The sequence below is a fragment of the Macrosteles quadrilineatus genome, unplaced genomic scaffold, assembly GCF_028750875.1.
Source record: "Macrosteles quadrilineatus isolate MER2022 unplaced genomic scaffold, UCM_ALF_1.0 Scaffold_3__2_contigs__length_128488019, whole genome shotgun sequence".
In the NCBI taxonomy this organism is placed as follows: Eukaryota; Metazoa; Arthropoda; class Insecta; order Hemiptera; family Cicadellidae; genus Macrosteles; species Macrosteles quadrilineatus.
In genome coordinates, this window is record NW_026542596.1 from 119,647,637 (window position 1) to 119,674,360 (window position 26,724).

Here is a 26,724-nt window from a genome sequence, read left to right on the forward strand (position 1 = left end):
AGGTTAACTCTTACTTTGAATTTGGTAAAAACTCCTTCGTCAGTTGGATTTCTCTGTTAAAGATCCTTTGTAGTCAGTAGTAAAACTCTTTGTCACACAAAATTAAAACGACAGCTGACTCTTGATACACACATTTGGCATTCCAATGCTGTGCTATCGGCTGTTGTCAGGACGATCTCAGAAGTTGATTTACATAGTGATCATGGTGTTCAGTTTAATTCTGAGGTAATTACAGGGAATAGTAATTCTTATTGCTAAGAATTAGTACTGTATTGCGTTGTACGATTGTTTGTTTATTGAACTTTAGGGATTTTGAATTATTTAAACATACTTGCCATCAAGACCATTCTACAAAATTCGGCAGACTTCATCAATAAATGTTATGCGAATTTCTTTTCTTATTAGACTTCATCAATAAACGTTATGCGTTGATGTGAGTTAATTTCTTTTCTTATTAGTTAAGTACTTTGGAAATCAAACATTAATGGTTTTCCAACAGCCTCTCGGTCTTGTCATTGTTAACTGATGTTCCTACAGATGTTCTCGCTGGCCTGGTCGTCCAGTGGTGACAGATTGGCCACAGTGTGTAAGGACGGAGTACTGAGGGTGTATGAACCACGTCACTCGTCTACACCAGTGGCCGAGGGCAAGGGTCCCGTTGGATCACGAGGCGCTCGCGTCACTTGGGCACTCGAGTCCAACTTCATCGTGGTCACTGGGTTTGACAAGTAAGCTACATGTGCTTAGTGTTTGTACTTGAAAATTAAACTTTACTTGATATGTTAGGCCCTTTTATTCAACTTGAGTGACATTATTGAGCGAAGCAAAGCAAGCGAACTACACTCCTGCTTTTGTTTTACACATACTCCTCCTGAATGGCTAAACGATCTGCACAAAATTTAGCATAGTCATAGTAACCAACCATGGGAACCGTTTTGGTTAACCAGGCGTACCATTGACATTAGAACCTGTAAATAGACATTCTAGTTAAGTGAACCCGGCGTACCATTGACTTTGGGTACTGCAAATAGGCATTCTATTTATGCGAATTAAATATGAAAGACATTGGATACTGCAAGTATATATCTCATTTACGAGAAACAGATTTAGCATTGACTTTAGAAAAATATTGGATTAATATGCTAGCTCCGCTCAATATTGCAAGCAGGCAACTGCATTGTGCATTTAGTATTCAAAGGGCTTATGAACTACATTTAAACTTGTTCAGGAATTACTGTAATCAAATGAATGCTAAGAAGAAAAGCTTATATGTTGTTAACTTTTGTTTTATACTATTTGATTTTGTATAGTCTATTTGTGTTAATATAGTGCCAAAAAGGTTGGATACGAGAATATTATTACGATTTGCCTACTTGCATATTAATTATCTGCTATGCCAAATCAAATCATAATATAGGCCTAATTTTTATTATTATTACATTGAATACATGTATGTTTATACATAAATAAAGCTTTTGAATAGAGTCAGTTGGACTTAAAAGGTAATATACAAAGTAATAAAAATATTTAAAAAGTGAAATGAGGAAACAAAAAAAATTTTTAAAGTTGGTATAAAGTCCTCATGGTAAGTTCAGGTCTTTGAATGAGTATAAGGTTTTGCCAATCAAATAATTTCTTTGAATTTAATAATAATTGTTTGAATGCGTTGTAACCTTGAACTTTGTTCTCTCTTGCATTTGGAAACTTCAAACAAAAATTCTCCTCTATAGCTAGCTTTGTTTTCCTAAAATTCAAAATAATTTTTGTCAAAATTTGCTTCATTTTAAGTTTTTGGTGATTTGTTCGAACCTAACTATCGTCGTCATCTTCTTTCACATATTTCAATAGTCAATTATCAAATTACCTTTTGAATAAAAGCTCTTTGTATAAAATTAGGGTTGACAAATTTAAGTCGAGCCTTCCATACAAAAAAGAACAATTCAGGAAAGTTTTTTTGTTACAGGGTATCAGAAAGACAGATCATGGTTTATCAGAGAGATGATCTGAACAATCCATTGGGTACTGTAGGACTGGACGTGTCTCCTGCCATTCTCATACCTTTCTACGATGAAGACAGTTCTACACTCTTTTTAACTGGCAAGGTATGAAATAATTTATATTTTAAATAGGGGTCTGCTTATATGGTTCAGGTTTGTTCGGGTGTATAATTCTGGTGTTTCGGTTCTTGGCCAAAATCATGTTGGTCATATATGGTATGACAGGCCTAAGATAGTTTTTATTAAGGCATACTTTCGATGCTCTTTACTGTTTAAATAACTAAATAATTATGCCAAATTTTCGATGGAACCTAATATAAAAAGTTTACCAAAATTCTATTTCATATTTCACAATTTTAGGACCTGTCGACTGGCTTCACTGCAAGCAAGAAGAAAATGAAAATTCTTTGTTTCCATGTAATATGTAGGCTATAATTTGTTTCCTGCCTATATTCCTACATAAAGAGAGTTAGATAATGAACCTGAATTAAAATAATGCATGATTCAAGATCAGTTACTATAAAGCTATCCTTTTTCCTCATGCTTGTAAAAGGAAGAAATAATACTATAAATAATATATCAAAAGATAAAAAAAATACTGATAGTAAAATATTCATTGCCATAAACACTTTTTGTAGGGAGACTCTACGATCTATGCGTTTGAGGTTTGTTGTGAATCACCGTACCTGTGTCCGTTGAGTCATCATCGCTGCTCCTCGCTGCACCAAGGCCTCAGCTTCCTGCCGAAGCAATCGTGCGACGTGACAATTGTAGAGTTTGCCAAAGCGCTACGTCTCACCAACACCACCATAGAGCCCCTGTCCTTCACCGTGCCCAGGATAAAGGTGAATAATCCAATAACAATTTGAGGACTTCAACCTGTGGTAGCCGACGGAACCTAGGTTGAATCGGTTTGTGTTTAAATGTTTACTGTGTATAAACCCACTAGCTGTAGCGGGCTTTGCCCCGTTTAACTTCACAAGTGAGCTCGTTCGCATGGCTCAATCTTGTCCCGGTTGAAGTTCGTTCGCTACGCTCACTCACCTTTAGGTTGGAGCTCGTTGGCTCCGCTCACTTGCCTTCAAGTTAGCTTGTTTTTGCTACGCTAACTCGCTTCTAGGTTGAAGTTCGTTCGCTACGCTCACTGACCTTTTGGTTACAAATTGGCTGTAGTCATAAATTTAAAAAAATAATAGTGCTGCACCCTGTTTGGCAATCCTTGTAACTTTAATGCTATTGCACATCATAGAACAGAACCAACTTGTTTAATTAAAACAGCTGTTAAGAAATTCCTTTTAAATATGAAAAATCATAAGGTTAACATGGGAAACCCCAGAGCCACTGGGGCGGAGCCCGAAAGCCCGATCATAATAAAAACTAGGTACTTAGTTTTCCTATTTAATGCCCAAAGAATCGGTGTACCGAATTTCAGCCTCCTAGGTAAATGGGAAGTGGGAGAATTAGTGATGAGTGAGTGAGTCAGTCACTTGTATATATTTAGACTAGCTGTACCCGCGGGCTTTGCCCCGTTTAACTTCACAAGTATTCGCATGGCTCAATCACGTCCTGGTTGAAGTTCGTTCGCTACGCTCACTCTCCTTTAAGTTGGAGCTCGTTCGCTGCGCTCACTTGCCTTCAGGTTAGCTCGTTCGCTACGCAAACTCGCCTCCAGGTTGAAGTTCGTTCGCTACGCTCACTCACCTTTTGGTTGCAAATTAGCTGTTGTTATAAATTAAAAAAATAATAGTGCTGCACCCTGTTGGTAATCCTTGTAACTTTAATGCTATTGAACATCATAGAATAGAACCAACTTGTTTAATTGAAACAGCTGTTAAGATTCATTAATTCTTTTTAAATATGAAAAATCATAAGGTTAACATGGGAAACTCCAGAGCCACTGGGGCGGAGCCCGAGAGTCTGATCAGAATAAAAACTACTTAGTTTTCCTATTTAATGCCTAAAGAATCAGTGTACCAAATTTCAGCCTCCTAGGTAAATGGGAAGTGGGAGAATTAGTGATGAGTGAGTGAGTCAGTCAGTGAGGGCTTTGCCTTGTATATATTTAGATTGGCCTAGACTGACAGAACTGATCTGTACAAGCTCAAGGCAGGCAGAACACAGTCTGGCAACTAAAATTGGTTTAATCACACCTGTGAGCGCTAGTGTTGTAAATATTACAACTGGTGAGACTTGAGCTTATCTTGAGGACTTCATACCAACTCTACAAACCTTGTTGTTTTGCTGTTTCACGTTTTTATTTTTATATAATTCTTAGTTAAGCAAATGTGACTCTGTTTAAAGACTTTGTAGATGAATAAAGTAGTCAAATCCAAATCTCAAATTTGATAGGCAAGTTTTTAAGTTCAATCTTCCAAAAATAGTATTATTTATTTATTTCAATGTTTTTGTGTCGATCAAAAGTAATATTAATTTAGGTTTAATGTTATTGTTTTATCTCATTAAGGGGTTTGATGTCAGTGCCAGGAGTTATATTTATATTGGTGTTTGTTGTTTATTTTACATTTTAGTTTAAAGTGTCACATATTAATTTTATTTCAGGATCAGTAGTTAAGTTTCTTTCAGTTATGATTCCATAATAAACTTTTATTCAGTTTCAGCTTTGGTTTCAGTTTTCTTGTGTCAAAATTTCTGTTTTCAAGTATCACTAGCAGAAACATACATTATATACTTTGATTTGACTAGTTGGTGATTGTTTGCAGAGTGATTTGTTCCAAGATGACCTGTTCCCCCCCACCAAAGTGATGTGGGAGCCGACCATGACTGCGACTCAGTGGTTCAGTGGAGCCAACATACAACCACGACGTGTCAGTCTCAAACCTGAGGGCATGGACAACTGTGAGTAACAACCTCCCCTTTACGTTGTCAGAAAATATCTATTAGATGATGCTTATAGTGATTACAGTGGAACCCCTGATGTCCAGCCTCGGTTTATTAGACCACTTCTCGGACGTTGTATTTCACACGAATTGCAGACCTGTAGGTGCAAGCACTTGTCCCCCACGACTCAAGCGCTCTCACGGATTATCTGTTAGCATTTTTTTAGCTATCCCAGTTTAAGAATTTAAATTATATAGAAGACTAGGCTACATCTTAAGTGGGTATTACCTACTTAATATAAGTAGTTATTACCTACTACTATATAAGGCAGTCCACAGAAAAAGTTAATTAATACTAGAATATGTATATTCCTATTTAGATTTTACTGTTAGTGTTAAGCTAGGCTAGTTTAGCTAGACGGTTGGTTGGTTATGTCCTGTGCAGTTATTAGACTAGGCCCACAGTAATTTTAGTTTTAGTTTTAGGTTTAGTTTTGTGAAATAGGTGTGTGAGCCTGAGATATTTAATTGAGCCGGGCCTTGACTTTTTCCGAGCCAAGCTTTTTTTCTATTATGAATTTACGTAATTACAAATAATAAGTTAATCAGGCCTGGTCAAAAAACATTAAAAAATACTATTTAATGTTAAGATATATATTTTATGCCAGCAATGTGTTTTCAAAATTAAAGTGAGTTTAACCCATATTTAGAAAACATGGTTTTTGTTCCTAATTTATATGTCAGATTCGTGTTTAGTGTAATTGTCAAGTGTTCAGTGTTATTTTATCTTCTACAAAACCCTCTGGGTGGATCTAACAATTGATATTTAGTCGACCTAGATCCCGAATGATGATGAACTTTTGGGATTGAAATCGATATTGTTGGATTGACAACATAAGGATTGCTAAGGTAAGACCTCATAATATCAATTTTGTATAAGCAATCCAGAGGCTAAAATGTTTGATTATCACCTCAGTTGACCTTTTGTTAGATATTATCCTTAATTGATAGCCCATTGACAAAAGGCATCTCGGTCCGCCTTAAGATTTAAAAGCAAGAGCTATAGCCACTCTCCCCAGACAAAATAACCTACTGTACATGATTATTTATCTAACAAGTTGAACATAACCTCATGGCTTGTCACAGTATCAGAGGCACAAGGGTCGGCTAGCACAGTGTCTCCAAGTAACAAAGAGCAGACGACGGTCAAGCCTCCCCCTCCCACGTCTCACAGTAGACTAGCCTGGACACCCGACCTGGTGGCCTCTACCAAGCAGAAGCAAGAACAGGTTAGTATTGTACAGCAGAAAATACTTTTAAAATATTTTGGAAATGTTTTTGACATTAGTATTATCATAGGAATTTATTGCTACAGAGGCCATTGGTCCTCCAAAGACCTTTTTCAACATTTACCAACACTTCACTCATACTAGACGTGGTTGAAAGCAGAAATTGCAAGTGTCAAAACCACAAACAAAACAAAATTGTATCTGGAATCTCAAAAACTAAAATTGATACTCAAAAAGATGTTGATTTTTACTATGCAATCAAATTTAAAGAAATTTGCCCTGACGTAATAACATGAATATGAGATCAATACATAATTGAATCAAAACTTAGTTTTAGATCTCAAAACTAGATCAAATATCGAAATCGTAAACTTTTCCAAAGTTTTGGTTGTATTGAGATTTGAGATTTGAGATTCCGTTTTGAGTTATTACTTGAGTGGAAATTGACAAAATCGATGGATTCTTTTTGAGTTGCACCTCTATTCAGGCATTTAACCATTATTCACTCATTACGACTGTCTACCAAAACCTTTTTTCATGATAAATTTAAAAAATTAATAGGTCTTTGTGTGCGTAACATTGGAAAAAAGGTCATTATAAAATAGTCCAAAATAAATCAATGAATAATACTGGGGGACACTGACTTGGGAAGAAAGTTTCTCAAATGCACAATCACAAGTATGCATAAGGGTTTCATTCTGTATTATCATCAGTAATCAATATTGCCGATAAATAAAATAACTGACTGGCTTCTAATGTATCAACAATGTGATTTGCAGATTCAGAAGTCAGTTAGTAGCAGGATGGAAGTGAACTTGAAACTTGAGCAAGATCAGATGGAGGGGGTGGATGAACGAGAATGGGTGTGTATAATATGTTTAAAAATTACAAATCCTTGTATCTTATTAACAAACTCCAAACTACAGTAATATAAAAAAATATATTTATAACAATTCCTGTTGGTGTGACACAAGGGTCATTACTGGGACCTCTACTTTTCTTAACTTATATTAAGCTGCGTCTTCCATTTAATTATAGTTTTAATCTTTTTTTAGTGTACTTATGATAGTACAGAAATTGTTAGATTCAAAACTAAACCACCCCTTTTTAAGATATCTTATATTGGGTTAAATAGCCTAAAAAGACATTTTAGGTTTTAATACTGTTTGCTTTCAGATGTCTTCCATAAAATCATAAAGACTAAAAAAATAATGACAGTGTATGCTTTGTTTGTCTCAAACTTGTATGGAGTAGAGTTTGGGCAACATCGCAAAAACAGAGTCTACATTCACAATACAAAAATATCTTAGAAATCATAACATCTTATAAAAAGACTCCTCCTTTTGGTCAATGTAAATTCACTGCAAGACATGCTGCAACTAATTGATTTTGGAGGGGAATAAAAATATTGGCTTCCATCTGAGAATTAAATGTTGCTTGTGTTGTGAAAGTTGAACTATATTGCGTGGTAATAATTTATAATTATTGAGTAACACATTGTATAACTAGGTCTGTGCAGTTTTAAACATTTTTAAAATTATTACAATTTTTTCCAGGACGAGTAAAAGTGGTTTTACTATCAACAGCCTTGGCAACCCAACAGAAAAAAGACATTTCAACAATATCTTTCACCAGTCATGTCACCGTTTTAGTTAGGTCTTCGTCATGGATGTAGCTTCCTGAATGTCTACTGTGTTGCTTTAATTTTGCAATCTTGGTTACCTTATTTTTCCTAAGCTTATTATAGTGCCATAAGCCCTATGATATTAATGTTCTCCCATGTTGGTTTTACTTTTTACTATGAACATTCCACTGTGTTTTACAGTTTTTTTGCTAACCTTAGGACAATAATTGAAAGTATTACTTAGATAATCTAAAATGTCGTTACTGATTTGAGGATTTTTCCATAGGCTTGTGTGAATATTGGTTACATAGCTTAAACAAGAGAAAGTATGATTATTTTTTTCTAGTTACATCTTAAGACTTCACCTCTTTTAGGATCTTGAAGACGACTTTATTATTTTTCAAACACAAAACCAGATAAATCCCCAAATTCTTTTTCCTACAATCTCCAAATTATCTGACATATCTACTGAACATTAAAAAGGAAATAGTTTTTTTCTATAAATAGAATGGTTATGCCCCAAAAGTAAAGAAAATCTCATTAGAAAATGCCAATAAAAATTACATTATTGCTGTGTCCCAGGATGTTAAGTATGTTTATTGTAATTTAGTAATTTTTTCCTTAGTCAATTACTATAGATTGATTTTGCTTCAACTGTTGAAAATGGAATAATTGGTAAATTGTTTTTATTTTAATAATCTCTATTCACACACCTATAATAAGTCGTCTTACCAATTATAATACAAAAATTATTGCTCAAATTAACATCTCAAAATGTTATACTCAATATGCTTTTAAAAGAAATTTCTTCACTTTTCACACCTTTTTAAAGTGTGAAAATTTTCCATTTGCAGCAATGTATTTTTTTACACGCTGTATTCCAGTTTCTTTTAATAAATGCAAAACAATTTTTTATTCAGTAAAATAAATAAAGGTTTTTGCTACAGGAACGTGTTCAACTTATAAATAATCAGTGATATTAAAAGATATTAAAAAGACAAAAGTAATTATTTGCAAATGGGAAAAGACTATTTGTGTGATATAACATTAGGAGAAAGAATTGTTTATTTTTTTACGTTAGCGTGCAGTATTAGTATAGTTTTTTTTTTACTTTATCAAACGAATACAATATGCAATATTATGCATAAATAAATGCAACGATCATATTCCAAACCTTATGTGTTACTGACACATATTCCTAATTTTAATTCACATAGTTATTGATTATGTGAGTCTACCCAACTTGTACAATATGATAAACATACTGTGATTGAATTTCTTTGTTTTGTGTCGACTGTCTTACTAACTTATGTTATTGTCTAGTCTATGTTTTAATTTCTTACTTTGTATACATATTTAAAGCTTTAAAGTTTTGTAAGGTTTTCCGATACAGAAATCACAGAAGAAACCAAATAAGCCCAAGTAAAAGTTTATGTATTCGTACATTTTGATTTTGTAAAACTTATCATGCTTATAGCCTTAAACTAATGATTTGGAAGAATTTGTCCTTATGTATCTACTGATTCTTCAACCAAACCTATTTTTTATGTAATCATATTAGTGTGGAGTTCTGATTTTTCGAGCTATTTTAATGAGCTTTTAACAAAATGTGGTAATGATTCTAGCTTAGTAACACTGGTTTCAGTTAGTAAGGAATACATTTTTAATTTTAATATAACTGTATTAGTGTATACAAAAATCATCCCCTATCAATAGAATACTTAGAGAAACGAATGAAAGCTAACACAAATAATCCCCTCGATTAATTATATTGATTTTCAGGTTTAAAACGCAAGATATCTTATACAATGATTTTAATGTAGGGGTTGTCTATAATATTATTTCGTTTTTTAGCTCTCTAGTTCTGTCATAAGCAACCATCCATTATTTGGTTCTTACCATTTTACATCTAAGCTATAATTTTACTCCAAGTTTGGTACGAGATGTAGCTGTTTTTGCACTTGCGTGGTTTTGTTTTGTTAGCATTCACTCTTACTCTTGCACTCTAAGGGACCACAATTTTGTAACCAGTTGTAAATCAGACTCAGGCGGAACTTTTTTGTATATAAAACACTGTTAATACATAATTCTAAAAGCCTTGAAAACATATGGCTTTCTGTGGAGGTATCTCCAAAACAGGGATGGTTCTCATGGTTTATGATAGCTTTCTCTTTATACTTGATAGGTGAAAATACAGATTTAGATTGACTTTTAAGCATCGGGTGGATTATCGCAAAGTTAAGCCGTTAGCAATTGATAAGATTTTAACCTGGGCATTCAGAGGTTCCAAGTTCTTACCAACAGACCAAGCTTTGAAAACTTGTACAACTTTTATTTTATAAGTACTGTTATGATGAAATGTTGAGGTTTAATCACACATCCAAAACATACTACCACTTTAAAATTATACAGCATTTATTTGTTCTTAAGGATATAAAACTTGTCAGTTTCAAATTAGAGTAAGACTACCATTTAGAAACTGTTTAGGCACACTTAGAAAAAGTCTTCACAAAGGGTTATTTATTCTATTGTAACAATAAATTCTGTATTTCTAGACTTAAGAAAAGAGTGAATTTGTATAAACAAATTTCTATATTTTACCCTATATCTTCAAACTGTTCAACCCAATTTAAATTTATTTTGTAGTCTCCCCAATCATAACTGCACATTTTCTTATTGGGTTCTATTACGGTTCCAAGCTTGTTTAAAAATAAGTTCTTTTGCTAAACTCTTAAAATATTACCACTTTTTTTACGCTAATGCACTAAAACATTCCTTAAAACAAAACTTGGGACAACGGAACTACAGTTTATGCATAGAAGAAAAGTGAAGGACATTACCAAATTAGCCCCCTGGTATTATTAATGCTCAACACAAAAAGTACACCAGTGTTAATTTTTAATGGTGATCGCCTAGAGGTAGAATAGTAGAGCTCCCCTTCAGACATGACAGTAGATTAGAAAAGTTTTTGTACTTGAGTTAAGTGCCATTGTCTATGTTGTGACCATGTATTCAACCCAAAGTCCAGATCTGTCTTACAGAGTTAGAGATGATCTGAATTTTCTAAACTTGATGAGGGGAGGCATTTTAGTAGACATAAGCAGTAGAAGCCTACGTCAGTAGTATTGGGTTTGTATAATGGTTACTTCATTTCAAATGTTTGAAAATTGAACATTCCATGAGTCATAATTTTCATAGTGTAGGCCTGAAAAGCTTGTTTGGAAGATTTGCATGGTTTTATAAAAAATAACTGTTATCTAAATTTACAATTTATGTAATTAACTCTTCTATTTGTATGGATTTATTTAAAAATTATAATACGTACACATGACAAAAACTGACTGCACATTGTAAATATACTTTTATAACGATATTACGGTTGATAATGTTTACACTGCATTTAATTGTTCTTCACTTTGTTTTTCTCTATTCTAGTCATTTTAAGACATTGCTGCTTGTTTAACATGAACAAAAGATTTGTATAATCATTAACATAAATGATGTACTAAGTAATGTATAGAAAATTGTAATTTTAGTATATATCAATATTGTTTTCGCTTAGAAATGTGTGGTGGTGCTAAGATAGGAAGCTGTTTGATGTATTCTTTGCTGAAGATGGAATATTTTAAGTGTGGGTGTTATTTTGTAGATCGCTGCCTATTGTCAGTCTTATATTGTTTACTGTATTTGCTATTTATAAAACATTTATACTTGAATAAAATAATCATTACTGTAATTGTTGTTTTGATGAACACATTTATTTATTCAGTTTTCTAATGAACTATTTTACTTTGGTGTACACATCTAGCTAGGTCGAACAACGCTTCTAAACCTCACTACATACAAAACATTCGGAAACACCAGTACCATCACATCTCATCGCATTTGCATAATTTGTTACCAAGGCTGGACTAGGTTATGGATTTGATTCCGCAAATGTTCAAAATTTGTGGTAAAATTTCCTACAATTATGGTTCATTCCATCCACGAAATACATGCACAGCTTTATGTGATCGATATGGCCATTGCAAAACTACCCCATAAGTTAATCAATAAGCAAGTAAGTACAGGATGATTAAATACATGGGTCGATGGTCGATATGTGGCAAGAGAAGGAATTAAAATTGCTTGGATCGAAGTAAGAATGTTACTGCTTTCTGGAGAATCAGATATTTTTATCAAATACAAAAAAGATTTAATATGCCTCCCGCTGATAAAATTCTGTATTTTTATGACCAAAGATGGTGATTCACTTATACAATCCAAATACGATCTGAATGATTGTCCCAAAGCAGATAGAACCAGTTATTTTAGTAATATTGACTCTTTCCGTCAGATGACAGACCAATTGTATGAACTCCTTTCCCCATATAGTGAAAAAGGCTTTAACATGAACAAAATTCATTAACAAGAAACAATTGTAAGACTCCTGAATTGCCTTTTGGGCAACCTAAAGCCGATGAAAGGACAGAAAATATTGAATTTAATCATAATTATGTTTATCCTCTCTAAGATTTTAATAACTTCTCTCTATCCATCGCAGTTAGCTGAATTTACGTAAAACCTCAAGAGTAACCGTCGATTTCGACGGGATTCACCTAGTTTATCTTATTTACATCTTGTGACTCCTTGTCGATCGGGCAGTGCTTATCTGTGACCACAGCCGTAGTTAAATAAATATTTCAATTTTATTTTCTGTTTAAACAATGTTCATTTGTGTGTTTGTGTTAAATATTTTGACGACCTCGATAAGAGAGATAATTAGTTGATATTCTTGACGAGGATCTGAAGAAGGCGACATTGTCGCCGAAACGATCGTATTCCACCCTAGAGGAGGTAAAGGAGTCACATGACGTAATTAAAGTAAATTAACCTATTATTTATATTATGATAAGTGACTCGAGACTACACAAAAATGAAAAAAGATGAATCAAACTGTTTCCAATCAGAGCTGCACAAAATATACAAACGGTCAAAATAAAATCATGCACCTATAGGCCTGACTTACCAAGTCCAGTTATCGGTACACTTTATGTGATCAGCCACAAACTATCAACAAATGCACAAATAAGTTGTGATACTATATTATAACTTTTTAAAGTTTTAAAAGTATTTTACGCCACACTACATTATTTTGATGAGCTTCCCACACAAGTATTCAGTCCAGAAAACAACTGTTTGCCGCCGGCTTATTTAAATGGGGTGTCATTGCATACTACTGTACTGTAATGAGTTTTACCGGACACCAATCAGCTGATTATACTGTATTTAGGTGGCATTGAGTGGTTATAAACAAAAACATAACCTCTCTTATAGGTCATGACTAGTGATTTTTAGTCCTTTAGTTGGTGGAAAATGGAAATATATAAGGATTTGAACAGATTTAGTAGTATGGCGTAAACTATCGTACGTAACTCGCCCAAAATGTGTGTACCTGACTTAACACTTATTTTCAGGACGAGTAACGTAATATACTATTTCAACGATATATGACCAATTCATGACCTGACAATTCATGACCTGCAATTCTATAACCAAAGTATTCGTAAACAAACATTTACTAAAACGTAAACAGTCAAAACAACAACAACACACGAACCAGCTGTATAAACCCGTTTACTACTGCGTAATGGTTTTTGATTGGTTGACCACATTTCTCAGCTCCATTCTACAGTAAAAGAGCAAAATAGTTGTTGCCAACCTCCTTCTGTCGCATTTGGTGTGATTTGCAGCCATCTTTATTGAAACGTGATACTGTACAAAGTGATGTTCTGAGTGTCTCGCTGCGAGACGCCGGCATTTCTCGCGCAACCTCGACCGTCTCGCCACGAGACGCTCGGCACTCAAGCTATGACAATGGTGCGTCTCGGAGCGAGACGCGGTGGCACTCAAAAGGTTAAAAATAATTTTTCAAGTACACTCCCATTGAGGATTGCATGAGGGTAGCAAAATGCCCGATTTGAGGTGCAACTCACAAAAAGAATCCAACATTTCTGTCAATTTCCACCTGGGCATCAAAATCTGCCACAGAGGATGAACTTATAAATGTTACCCACTAATTTATGAATGTTACGTTTGAACTTATGAAAGTTACACCTGAACTTATGAATGTTACACCTGACCCTATGAATGTTACACCTGACCCTATGAATGTTACGCCTGATGGTAACAAAGCTTAACATGCACATAGGAGTGACGGCGCTAGGAGGCTGGATTACAGAACTTTAGAATATACATTGAGCCTGAGTCATCCTGATATGAGGGTGAAAAGTACCGTTTATGTAAAGAAACCAATTAATTAATGTTATATGTAGTAAAACACAGCATAGTGATTCATCATACAACTGCTTGTATTAACACTGATATAACCTCAAATTCGTAAAATATCTACTGTATGTACATTGCAAATAAGTTGTTTTTAAAGCGGATATTTTCCATTTTCAAATTCTTTAATTTACTTTTCTTTTAATGTTTAAAATATACCACTGTGGTAAGGTAATGCTACTTAAGCAAGATATCTACAAATCATTCAATGTTGCAAAAATGAATTCGCTTCGAGACAGTTTTTCAAAGTCAAAGGATTAATAAAGATATATATTTCAAATAAAAAAACTTTATATAACTTTATACATTGACAGAACAGTTCATCGAGTGAAAGACATCTGTCATATCTTTGGCACAGCAGCTGCATTTTGGGGCACCCTGGTCCATCCTCTGTAAAAAAAAAAACATTGTAAACACAGTCAAAACTAAACTGATAAAATAATTATGTTCTATAGCTGGATATTTCTGTTTGAATCGGAGGTTGGCGTTATTTAACCTAACATGAATACCATTACTGAAGTTTCACTATTACCTTGGCAATAGATAACTAAAAATAACCTATTAACATCCCTCAGTTTGAACGAGTGAATGAAATAATCCCGCTGATTGTGTCTTCCTATTACCAGTGATTATCACAAAATAGAACCTTGGTAAAAGATTACAGACAAATTTTATTTGGTTTCTAGAAGTAACTTACTTTAGACTATCGTTGTGAGATTTATAATCGAGTTGTAGGTTCGGAGGACTATTGAGCACTCTCTTCAGTGTCTCCCCGATCCGATTTCTCGTTGCTTGGTCTGTGGCTGTCTTGTTCCACACGGATATTGAATCCTCCTGTACACGAAACAAATATTAATAAACGATATCGACAAACTGACACATACTTTCACCCATCACCTTGACATTGAAAATATGAGCAAAAAATGTATCATACTGGACAAGTTAGGGAGGTGAATAAAACGAAGAACTAAAAAAGAAATGACATTTTTATGAAACTCAAACTCTAGGCCTATCCTATGGTAAAGTGAAAAAATACCCAGGCTAGAGCTTAGTGTCCTGGGATGTGAAGGTGAGACAAAAACAAGCTACTCTAAAGGTTTGTCTACCTGATAGCGTATTGACACGACGGCTCCACAGATCTCTTCCCCCACCATGAACTGCTCACCCAGCATGGCCAATATGAGATTCTCCCAACATCGGGAGGCAAGTCCCTTTCTCAATCTTACGATCCATTTGCCTCCATTCTTATTCGCTTTATCCTGCAACAGCATTGTTTGTTCATGATTCAGAATGATCCTTCGACAAATACTCAGAAAAATTCTTCTTCAATCAATAGTATATTTCACAACAAGAGTCATTACATTTTTTAGACCAATTTCACACTTTAAATGGTCGAGAATATGTATAGACTCAATTGTGTTTTGAATGTTACTTTTGCTACACTACTAAGAATAATTATTTTCTTAATTTAAAACTCACAGCATTTGTTAGGTTATGCCTTCAATTTAAAATTAATATTTAATTAAGTTTTTGAAAGTTGAAGCAGTTGATAAAAAAGTAACAAATATTTCTTTACGTTGGCAAAATCCAAGGAAGATAGTAAAACATTACTTTTGCATAGTAAACATTCTTTTGCCAAAGTAAACAATATAATGATGGATTTTCGCATGTGATAAACATGCAAAGAAAACAGGTCATTTCACAGTAGTGTAGCAAAATAATAGTTTCAACTCATTTCAGTAAAAAAAAATAAAAAACAAGAGTACAGGTTGAATACGTCAAACTGTAAAATGTATATCAAGTTGGCAGGATCTCTTGGTTCTCTTTGAGTTTAACTGTTTGAAATAAAACCATCTGCTTATCTCATTGAACTCACTGTTAGGTCATGTTATAAGAACACAGAATAGGTAGGCCGACCTTATTTGCCTGAGAATATTTGTTCATAAATACAACCACTTGCTACTGGACCACATTTAAATTTTTACAAAAAGATAATGCTTTTTCTCTTAGGTATATTCAAATTAATTAAATAAACAAACTAATTGAAACATACCATTTAACACACCAGACTATATGGAAGGAGAAATTTATATTTTCAACTCCCTAAAATGTTTTCCTATTTGTACCTGCACTACAATTTGATAATGTTAAAATATTCTACCAGTACTGTTAGATTTGGTCAAATTGTGCAGACCATCCAATTTGGTACATTTATACTCTATACATACCAATCGCTCATCGAGCTGACTACATAACAGAATTGGCTGTTAAAGCAGGTAGCAAACACAGAGAAGATTCGTGTAGCTTTTCTATTTACCACTTAATTGATCCGCTTTTCGATTTAAGAAAAAATAATATTTCGATAGAGAGTTTTCAAACTAACTACTAATGTGTACCTCCCACATTGGCTTGATCCCTGTTTTGAAAAGATGAAAATCGCAGTGACTGGAAAATTCAGAGGGCCTCATTAGGTGACAGTACAAGGCCCAAAATTGCTCTACGGATCCAAACTGGCCGATCAGTTTGAGATTCTGATCGTAAGGCTGATATGCTTTTCCTGGATTTCTTTTACTGAACCACAACCAGTACTGGTACTGAAGTTTATGATGAAGCGGTGGGATTTCTAGAGGCGGCTGAAAAAGATTAGATAGTCTTTAGTACATGACCATGGCCCATGGCTGTTTCCATGAAATTAAGAGCCCCAAAGAAAATAGTAAGTTCAGTAAAACGTATATTTTTTATTTATTAAAACCAGGGTGTCTACTACATTCTGGATAAAAAATTCATGAACAATTCCCGTACATTTAAGGACACTTTGCCGTAACCTCTGTCGGTGTCATTAGGCCTACCGAATAATTTTCCTGATTTGTCAAACTGTATTAATCTTGTTATTCACTGTAGTTGTACCAGAGAGAAAAGTAAATAATAATAGATAAGAGTTAAAAATTACAAAATAGAAATTTATTGAAAGTAAACAAACATAGGCCTACCAATACTTTAGGTAAAGCTTTTATAGTGTAACAGAGAAACACAATCATTGTCTCCTGCGATAGCGACAAATATCTCCATCAGTCACGTAAACTTCATAACATAGCTTATCCGATCCAGGCGGATTAATTTGGCATGATTCGCCCCACAACGTTAGGTTCTCGACTACTTTTGGAAAAAAATCTTTAATGCATATTGTTACTCAATTCTTAGTACAAAATCAAGGTATGGTAAGCGGCTATTAATAAGCAATAAGCACAAAGTAAGATTATTGTATTTTCATTTGCAAAGTTAATATCGACACATAGCAATCATTAGTTGTTTATCTTAGGCTCAATTACATTTTCTTAATATATTTTACAGCTCTTTCAAGAATCAAAATACCCAGGCCTATAGACCTAATTATTTAGGAGGGCCTATATAAACTGAGTAACAAACAATGAGGTTATAATAGCAGCAAAGTCACTATCGTCATTCTAGTTCATAAGATTTTGATTGCTTAAAGCATACAACTTAATAAATAAATAAATATATCGGAAACAAAAAACATTGAAACCTGAATAGCCAACAATATAAGACAAAGATACAGAAAATGCAATGACATAATTTGATACCAAGCAGGCCTACATAGTGATAAAACATTAATGCAAACAACAATGCTTGTGGTTTTGTCAATTGAAAGATAAAATGTCCATAAAAAGGGGTTAACTTACAAAATAAGACTGTAGATTATTTACATGTTTAATATGAAACCATAAACAGTTTTATGGCACTAGGCACTGGCCGCGGCAAATTGAATCTTCAAGCCGAAAGTACAAGTAAGAAGTGAAATTTAACAGCCATTATAAAGCTATTATTTTCACGATAAAATAGGTTTGAGATCTAATAATAATTACCCTAGTAATAAACAAAGAAGTTGTAAAGGAATAAAAGTGATACAACTTTTATGAGCTAGCTGCTGAGTCAACAGTTCTTGGAAGTACTTGACTTGACACTTTGTCGTGATAAAATATTAATGGGTTTGAGATTGTTAATGGGATTTTTATTGCATAATTACTCTAGTAATAAATTATGAAAATGTAAACAAACATCTGATAAACCTTTTATGTGCTCCTAACCAACTAGCGATCAATAAAATTATGGCCCATTAAAAATTTAAGGACATAGTCTGGCATTTAAGGACAATTCCCATACATTTCATGGCCAGTAAAAATTTAAGTACAATTCCCGGTTTCCCCGGATTTCCCGGTTGGTAGACACCCTAATTAAAACCCAACCAAGACCTTGAAAACAACTTTTTCACTTTTCAGAGTTAAGGGGCCCCTAGTGTTTATTAATAATAATTGGTAATCATAGCTAACTTATCTAAGGAAGTTAATTGCTAGTAGTTAAGGTTCTTTAACTGAACCAAAATTTCAATAAGTCTTCTTACCTTAAGATACTATAGCTACATTAAAACTAGGGATGGACGAGATTGGATTTTTAGTTCGAGACGAGACGAGACGAGATTTTTTATTTCTCATAAAATTTTGAGACGAGATCGAGACGGGATTTCCCTTCTCATACACAACGGGAAATGCACGTTAAAAATTTTTACCTGATTTTGTAACATTGTTAGATGACTGTTTAAATACAAAAATAATGATAATAGGCAAGAATATTTACAATCTTTTATTAAAAAACATCAGCATAACAGTTTTTTATTAATCACGCCTAACTTATTAAAAATGCCTACGATTAGGAAACATAGTGATATCAGTTAGGATAGAGTTCAACTTATCCTAAAATAAAATAAATCATAAAATAAAAGCAATATTAATTTTTATAAAATAGTTACTTGTTTTGACTTTTTATAGTAATAAAACATTTCTCACTGCTTACACTTTACAAAACTTCTCAAATGTTATTAAAGTAATATTATTAAAATAATTAAAGTAATATTTACATTTAAAGAATTAATTAAATAAGAACGCCTTCACAAAGGAAACGCAACTAAAACACGCTCCTGTATTGCGGGTATTGCATTGACTTTCTGCAGGCATTTTTATTTATTTTTTTTATTTTTTTTTTTTTTATTATGTTCCCGTCTCGGTAAAAATCTCGGCCAAAAAGAAATCTCGTCTCGTGTAACGAGATTTAAAATTTCCCAAAAATTTCCCGAAATTTCGAGACTTGACCATCCCTAATTAAAACATATGTATAGGTGTGAAAAGGAAGTTGTGATTAATTTTTTTTTTTAATCACAACAGTTTTCCTTGTTTTAGGAGACATTTTAACAATCAATAGGTCTACTGCATTATCACATTTGGTAACTAGGCTAGTTTTTATTTTTGTTTGGATAAAAAATCCAGCCTTAATTTTTATATAGCCTAATGGTGCGTTGATATTAGCCGGAATATAAATTTAATTAAAGACCTCAAAAACGCACTTTTAAAACCATTAAACATGTTAAAAGAAATTACATAAAGCAATTTAAGTTACTGATCCGATTATCTTGGCTGACTTTTTTTACAGTTCGGCCAAAACTTCTATGCGCGTGGACTAAAACATGTGGTACTAGCCAAACTAAAACATGTGGTTACTGGCTATTGGCAGTGCTGGGGGTAGTGGTGAGTGAGTAGCAAGACACAAATGTTTTCACAAAAGTACCCCCGGCAACCCCCTCGCCTAGACTCAACCAGATCTGGTCGCGCGCACAGAAACTTTGGCCGAGCTGTACAAGTTGTACCACGGAGGAAAAATGCAACAGTTCAACAATGGAAGTACTGCTAGACTGTCTACCATGATGAACTGGGCTAACTGCCACAGCACAATAAGCAGTGTTTTGGCTTATACCAAAGTAAAGTACCAAAAAACTAAATAAAGCATGGTCAAGAATAGATTAACTAATTAGGCCTAGGCTAATGCTTACAAGTTGAGCGATTTTATCTGCACACTGATCTCTTGATCCGTTCTCTCCATCTTCACCGCTGTCAATGTCATCACTGTTTTTTAATCTGGAAAGTTAATAAACCGGTTATTCTTTGCACAAAAACCTGTATTTAGATAGCTTAAGGGATTAGGCTTTCTGCATTGGGCAACCATTTAAATTAAAATTATCACAGGAAAAACTGGATTTATATTCAAAACAACTACCATGAACTTGAATAAAATTAAGTTAATAACTCATAAAATAGCCTGTTATAACTGTTTACATTAAATTTCTGCCTCTCCAACCTTTATAACAGGTTGGCCAAAATATTCTTCCACAGCTTTATGTGCACCTACAGTAGGTCTAAGTTATTACCCCGCTAATCCGTCACCCACAGGTCCATGGTCAGAACAGAGAAAAGGTTGAATTATCTAAGGAGTACATTAAATTACCGTACCAAATAATTTGCTTAACTGACATATTGATCGAGCGCAATCGTGGAAGACGAGAATAATGTTTACGTCACCATGGGAGACGGTGATGATTTCAATTTAAAAAAATTTTGAAACCTGAGAGCCTGTGAGTTGAGTTGGTATTAATATTCTTTAAGAACATGTGTTGTTTATTATTAAAAGAATAACAAATGATTCTCATTCTACTCATAACATGGGCTTTGTTTGATAAAATAAAACTAATTTCTTTGTCCAACTTTTATTGTTTTTATTTATTTCCACACAGTTTTGGTAAATAGTCAGGATATTACTGTACTGCGATAACAAATTGTAACCAATTTGGCGATGGCACAATCAGATTAAGAGAAGGGTAGGACTAGACAAGGCCGGATTGGCGGAGTTCTGATGTATGATTTAAGTTAACTTAATGTTTTAATTTTTTACCGGTAACTTACTCTTTCATTTAGGACTACTTAAGTTATTTCTCTAATTGGTTAACTTGCACAATTTTAAACTGGATAACTTCTAAGATCATTTAGGAAATGGGCTTAAGTTAAGCTTACCCTAGGTAGGAATAAAAGGTAGGTTTGGTCTCTATCTGAATGGCACGTTGCCTCAATACCATACAGGGATGACTGTAATGACAGATTCATTGACGAGACCAAAAAAGCGATAGAATTCATGTATAACCAACTCAAACTTAAATTCATGGATAATACCAAAGCCATTGATAAAACGCATTTGGACTGGGACGGCTGTCACCTGAACAAAAACGGCACAAAAATATTAACAGAAAAAATCCTTAACATACTTGTCCAACATCAAGACCGAAACCTCCACCCAAACGGTGTAGCAGCGCCTCAACTGAACCCAACATAGCCCCATCAATAGATAAAACCAATAGTCCACTACCCCACCACCACCCTACTACAATAGAAAGCCAGAATAGACTCAAACAAACAGACAATCTCAAAATATTACATTTAAATATACAAAGAAGGTCTCCTAAACAAAATTGACCGTCTAATGGTTGAGCTCCATACGCATACACCTGATCTCCTAATTATATCGGAGCATGGGCTGAAAGCTGATGAAATAACTGTTGTAAATATTAGAGGCTACACTTTGTGTGCTAGCTTCTGTCGAACTCAATATATGTGGGGGGGGGGGGGGGGGGGTATAGCGCTATTCAGAAAGAATAACCTGAAGACTGAAATAGAAGACTTAAACTTATTCGAGCTGGGTCTCCACCGACCAACTGAATTGGAATTTGAAACAATTGCAGTCAAAATTAAAATAAAAAAGAACAATATTATCCTACTAGGTACTTACAGACATTGACTATACACCTAGTAGAGGTGTATAGTCAATGTTACAGATCCCCTGCCTCAAGCACTGATAGCTTCCTCAGAAAACTTGAAAATTTTCTGTATTCTTATAGTAAAACCAAAAGCAAAATTGTCATCTTAGGTGATACAAATTTTAATATTCTGAGAGCTGACGACCCACACATAAAAGAACTTAACGACCTATTACTTCAACATGGATGCTATGCCTATCCCCTAGAAGCCACACGAGTCACGCCTACTACAGTCACTAGCATTGACGGATGCTACACAAATATCCAAAGAGCGGACATCAAGGTAAACGCATACAGCAACACAATATGAGACCATCACCTCCTAACCTGTGAAATCAATAGTAAACTGGAATATTTTGGTGCTACATATAAATCCATACGAAGTTTTTCAACTCAAAATTTAAATAGACTAAAAAGTAAGTTGCACAAGATTGATTGGAGCAGTGTGACAGGAGAGACAACAATAGACAACATCTACAACAACTTTTTATCAACTTTTCAACTCATTATTGATGAAACCATGCCTAAGACACTAAAGAAGATGTCAACAACAAATAGGCCTACAGTATTTTGGAATGAGCACACCTACAACCTAAGAGACAATCTACAAGAGGCGCAGGATGGATACCAACTCACTGGTCTGATCCAGGATAAAATAAAATTTCTACAGCACAAGGCAGCATATGATCGTGATATCATAAATAACAGGAAAATGCACAATCAAAACAGAATACGTAAAGCTGATAATAAGAGCAAAGAAATCTGGAATATTATCAATTCAGAACGAAATAAAAAAAAAAAGCAACATTACCCTACATATTAACAATGAAACCATTTCCGATCACTACCACATCTGTAATATTTTTAACAAACAATTTGCCCTCTCCACTCCAAACCTGCATAGAACCTCGGATATAACTCAAATACCGGACCAAACCAACGAGATACCAGCATTGCATTCCTTTCAACCCATTACTGAAAAAGAACTCTAGACAATCTCTTCAAGAGCCTAAAGGCAAACAACTCATCAGGCTTTGACACAATAACAGGGAAAATGTTGAAATTTTGCCAGGAAGAATTAAGGAATCCAATTAGATACATAATAAATGAGTCAATATTACAGGCTAAAATTCCCAAAAAACTCAAAATTGCTAAAATTCATCCGATATATAAGAAAGGTGAAGCTAGAGACCCAAACAATTATAGGCCCATTTCAAACCTGCCCGTTATCTCTAAACTCCTAGAGAGAGAGCAATATATAATCAAATTATCACACACCTGGACTCCAACAACCTCCTCTCCGTATGCCAACATGGCTTCAGGAAGAACCTCAGCACCACTACCGCAATCTCAAAACTAGTCACTCATATCACCGATATTTGGGAAGAAAGAAAAAATGCCTCTGGAATCTTCCTTGATCTACAGAAAGCCTTCGACACTCTTGATTGGGATATACTCAGAACCAAATTAATCTGCATGAATATCCAAGGCAAAGCACTGGAATGGATTGACAGTTATCTGACAGATAGATACCAATATGTAGAAATAGAAAGTCAACACCATAACACCATTTACACCACCAAATCATCTCTTAGAACTACATCAAGAGGAATTCCCCAAGGTTCCACATTGGGTCCCCTCCTCTTCATCATTTACATTAATAGCTTCCCCTCCAGTTTTGACAACGACCAAAAATGCATACTTTTTGCCGATGACACCACTATTGTTGTTCCAACAAATCGTCAAGCATCCAACATTAACTTAATAAAATCAACAATGGATCAAGCAACAACAGCCTGTGAAGATATAAACCTCATTATCAACAAGAACAAAACAGTACACATCAACTTCCGAATAAACAATAACAATAAAAGAACAGACGATTGGTCCGGACTGAGCATTCCCACGGTTAACTCAACTAAATTCCTGGGTATCTACATTGACAAAAACTTAAGCTGGCAGATCCATATAGATTACCTTAGTAAAAAACTGTCTACTGCACTCTTTGTACTCCGTAGAATCTGCAACACCACCAATCTGGACACTACAATGATAGCCTACCACTCCATCTTCGCTTCACACTTGAGATATGGCATTGCTGCATGGGGTTCTACATCTGCCAAAAACCTCGAAAGAATATTAATTCTACAGAAAAAGACTGTAAGAACAATCTTGAGTTTGGACCCATATGAACACTGCAAACCACACTTCATCCGACTCAACATACTTACCATCACATCACTGTATATCCTTGAAACCATCATTTACTCCATAAACTTAACACCTGTCCGCAGACAAGAACTCCATACACACAATACAAGACACAAAGCAAACATAGATCTACCCCAACATAGACTCTCTAAATTCAGCAATACACCACAATACACTGGCTCAAAATTCTACAACTTGCTACCACAACAATTTAAACATCTACACAACAATAAAACAACACCTAAAAAAATACCTCACCAATAGACCATATTACAACATAAACGAGTACATAGAGGAACATTCATACACACACATACGCCAGCTCACTTCGTGAACATACAGCAAAATCCCGTCCAGACGGAAGAACTATGACAATTCCTCCTACGGATTGTGGTGAAGAAATCGAAGGTAAAAGGTAAAAGGTATCACAAATCACGAGTTAAGTACCTATGTGATAGGGATTTCGACCTAAGTCATCTTATTGATCTTCATTATCTTGATTGTAAGCAGTAAGCTCATCTTTAGAAAAACTTTTGGTTATATTTAGTGAAGATTCCATGTTAAACTTATAGGCCCTAGACCATGTTATACTATCTAGAATCTATGGCCCTTTTTGGCACCTTTTTATTGTTGACGAGGTCTATTGTAACTCTTGTTATTTAATGACCAATAAAGATTTTAAAAGGTTTAAGTTAATTAGGTAGAAGTGGAAACCTCTTAAGGCTTGTGGAATAGACACATAACTTAACTTAGATAGCTGGACAACCTCTTGACACAGCCTGACAACAGATTTTTATTAACGCAGAGGATACGCGTCCGGTAACAGGACGTGGATTAGGCGTCCGGCAGTTACTGTCATAACCTAACCTAACCAACAAAACTTGCTGATAGTGAACAAAATCAAATGAAGGTTCAATTCTCTTCATAACATAAAATTATAAATGCCAAAAATTCTAACAAAAGATGTACAGTTAAGAAGAAATTACATTCAAAGCGAAATCTGTGACAAAAAGTTAAAGAAACCGATGGGTTTCGAACCAGGGACCTCTTGGATATCAGCCTAGCACTCTATCCACTACACCACGAACAACGCTGGCCGAACATCGTATCGTTGTGGTAATGGCGTTCCGGGACCCCACAACCCAGTGACGTCACTACCAGATGCCTAATCCACGTCTGGTTACCGGACGTGTATCCTCTGTGTTTTATTAAAGGAATCGGAAGAGCAAAAATTAAAAATGTTTGAGCCAGTCCATCTATTGTATTTATTGACGATGCCCACTGCATTTTGTACAATGCTTAAAGGAAAATAAAATCTAATTTCTCATCTTTGATAGGTAGACTATTTGAAATGGTCCATTTAGGCTTAACTTATATGCTTGGGTTTTAAGTCGATTTTCAAGTTAGGAATATGAAGACAATATAACCAAGAGTCTTTTGGGACCCGGGAAAAAAATCTTAGGTAGGCTACCATCACAAAGTTAGTTTTGTTGGGTACAGTTTCTTAACTGGGCTACACTAATATTGATTGAAACTATCGAATTGAAAATATTGATTAATAATCGATATTTTAAAATAATATCTATTAAGTATAAAATTGAACTATCCTAACCTAACCAACCAAACTTGCTGATGGTGAAAAAATTGCATGAAGGTTTACTAGTTTCAATCAATATTAGCATAGCCCAGTTAAGAAACTGTACCCATGATTTCTAAAGTTCTAATAAACTAGGTACCTAGTCTAACTTATCTAAGTTAGGTCTAGGTTAGCCTATAACTTACGCATCGTATTTATTGGTCATCTTAAAATAATATAATATAGAAATATCAATCAAGGTATACGTGGAATAAATGACACAGAGTTACTATAAATTAGATAAATAATTATTAGTCTAAAGAGAATAACAAACAAAACAAGACGTTCAGTCTCAGGCTTCACAGACAGCTCCTCAAGCCTCAACTCAAACTGAAAAAACCTGAACTGAGATGAAAATCGAATCGAAAAGCAAAACTAGTGTTCCTGTGTTGTGACCACTGAGCTAAAATTATAACTGGAGGTAGCACTGCCATGGCAGAAGTCTGTCAAAAGCGAGTCGCTGATTTTGTTAGGTTGGTATAGCAGTAAGTTTTCTTACCATAGCAATAACATGGCTTCTTATAACTAGGTTGTATAGCAGTGAGTTTTTTTGTCATAGCAATAACATGGCTTCTTATGGACACCCACCTCACGCAAACATGGCGGCTGGCGACACGCATCTTTGACATTCAGTGCTACCTCCTGTTAGAATTATAGCTCAGTGGTTGTGACACACAATACACAATACACATCGAGATCAGACGACGAGAGTAGTGGAACTGAAAGCAGAAGTTAATAATAAATTTGACTCAAACTAGAATAATAGTAGCACCATTGATTATATACACATCCACTACACATTTAAAATTTAAAAAATATATGGACTATATATAGTTCAAAAATGGAACCAAATAAAAACTCTTTATTTCGTGACTATACTTCAAGTGCATTTAATGGTATTTCAACCGTGTTTATAATCCATGTATATAATATAATGGTGCTACTATCATTCTAGTTTGAGGCAAATTTATAATTTTTTAATACACTTTTTAAATACTTTTCAACGAAATGTCGACCATACAAAGTAGGTATTATCATTGACTGTTATATAGTCAATGGTATTATATGCCAAGTGTGAATGGAGATGAGTGTAGG

General features: G+C 34.4%; 2 protein-coding genes across 5 annotated transcripts in view; one reads left to right on the top strand and one right to left on the bottom strand.

Annotated features, from left to right (window-relative positions):
• Positions 1-11,483, top strand: part of LOC128989105 (coronin-7-like) — a 42,807-nt gene extending 31,324 nt beyond the window's left edge. For all 4 annotated transcript variants that reach the window (XM_054410967.1, XM_054410968.1, XM_054410969.1 and 1 more), the window contains 7 exons: positions 538-728; positions 1,964-2,102; positions 2,636-2,842; positions 4,718-4,853; positions 5,981-6,123; positions 6,903-6,986; positions 7,680-11,483. In XM_054410967.1, the coding sequence (XP_054266942.1) occupies positions 538-728; positions 1,964-2,102; positions 2,636-2,842; positions 4,718-4,853; positions 5,981-6,123; positions 6,903-6,986; positions 7,680-7,688 (909 nt within the window). In that variant the 3' untranslated portion in view covers positions 7,689-11,483. The remainder of the gene's footprint in view (positions 1-537; positions 729-1,963; positions 2,103-2,635; positions 2,843-4,717; positions 4,854-5,980; positions 6,124-6,902; positions 6,987-7,679) is intronic.
• Positions 11,484-14,344: 2,861 nt separating this feature from the next.
• Positions 14,345-25,941, bottom strand: LOC128989998 (eukaryotic translation initiation factor 4E type 2-like). Its single transcript, XM_054412198.1, has 6 exons — positions 25,776-25,941; positions 19,971-20,055; positions 16,468-16,704; positions 15,178-15,330; positions 14,769-14,905; positions 14,345-14,461 (listed from the first exon to the last, which is right to left on the bottom strand). Exons 1-6 carry the CDS (start codon positions 25,793-25,795, stop codon positions 14,413-14,415), a joined length of 681 nt encoding a protein of 226 aa, XP_054268173.1. The 5' UTR covers positions 25,796-25,941; the 3' UTR covers positions 14,345-14,412.
• Between the last annotated feature and the right edge of the window lie 783 nt (positions 25,942-26,724).

What these genes read in the sequence shown, in the direction of transcription:
- LOC128989998 (XM_054412198.1), bottom strand. Translation starts at nt 25,795, where the DNA reads ATGACCAATAAATACGATGC. An exon ending in CAGATAAAATCGCTCAACTT is followed by an intron (nt 16,705 to 19,970) that starts GTAAGCATTAGC and finishes AATCTTTTTCAG; the next exon opens with CCGCCTCTAGAAATCCCACC. An exon ending in GGATCAAGCCAATGTGGGAG is followed by an intron (nt 15,331 to 16,467) that starts GTACACATTAGT and finishes ATGCTGTTGCAG; the next exon opens with GATAAAGCGAATAAGAATGG.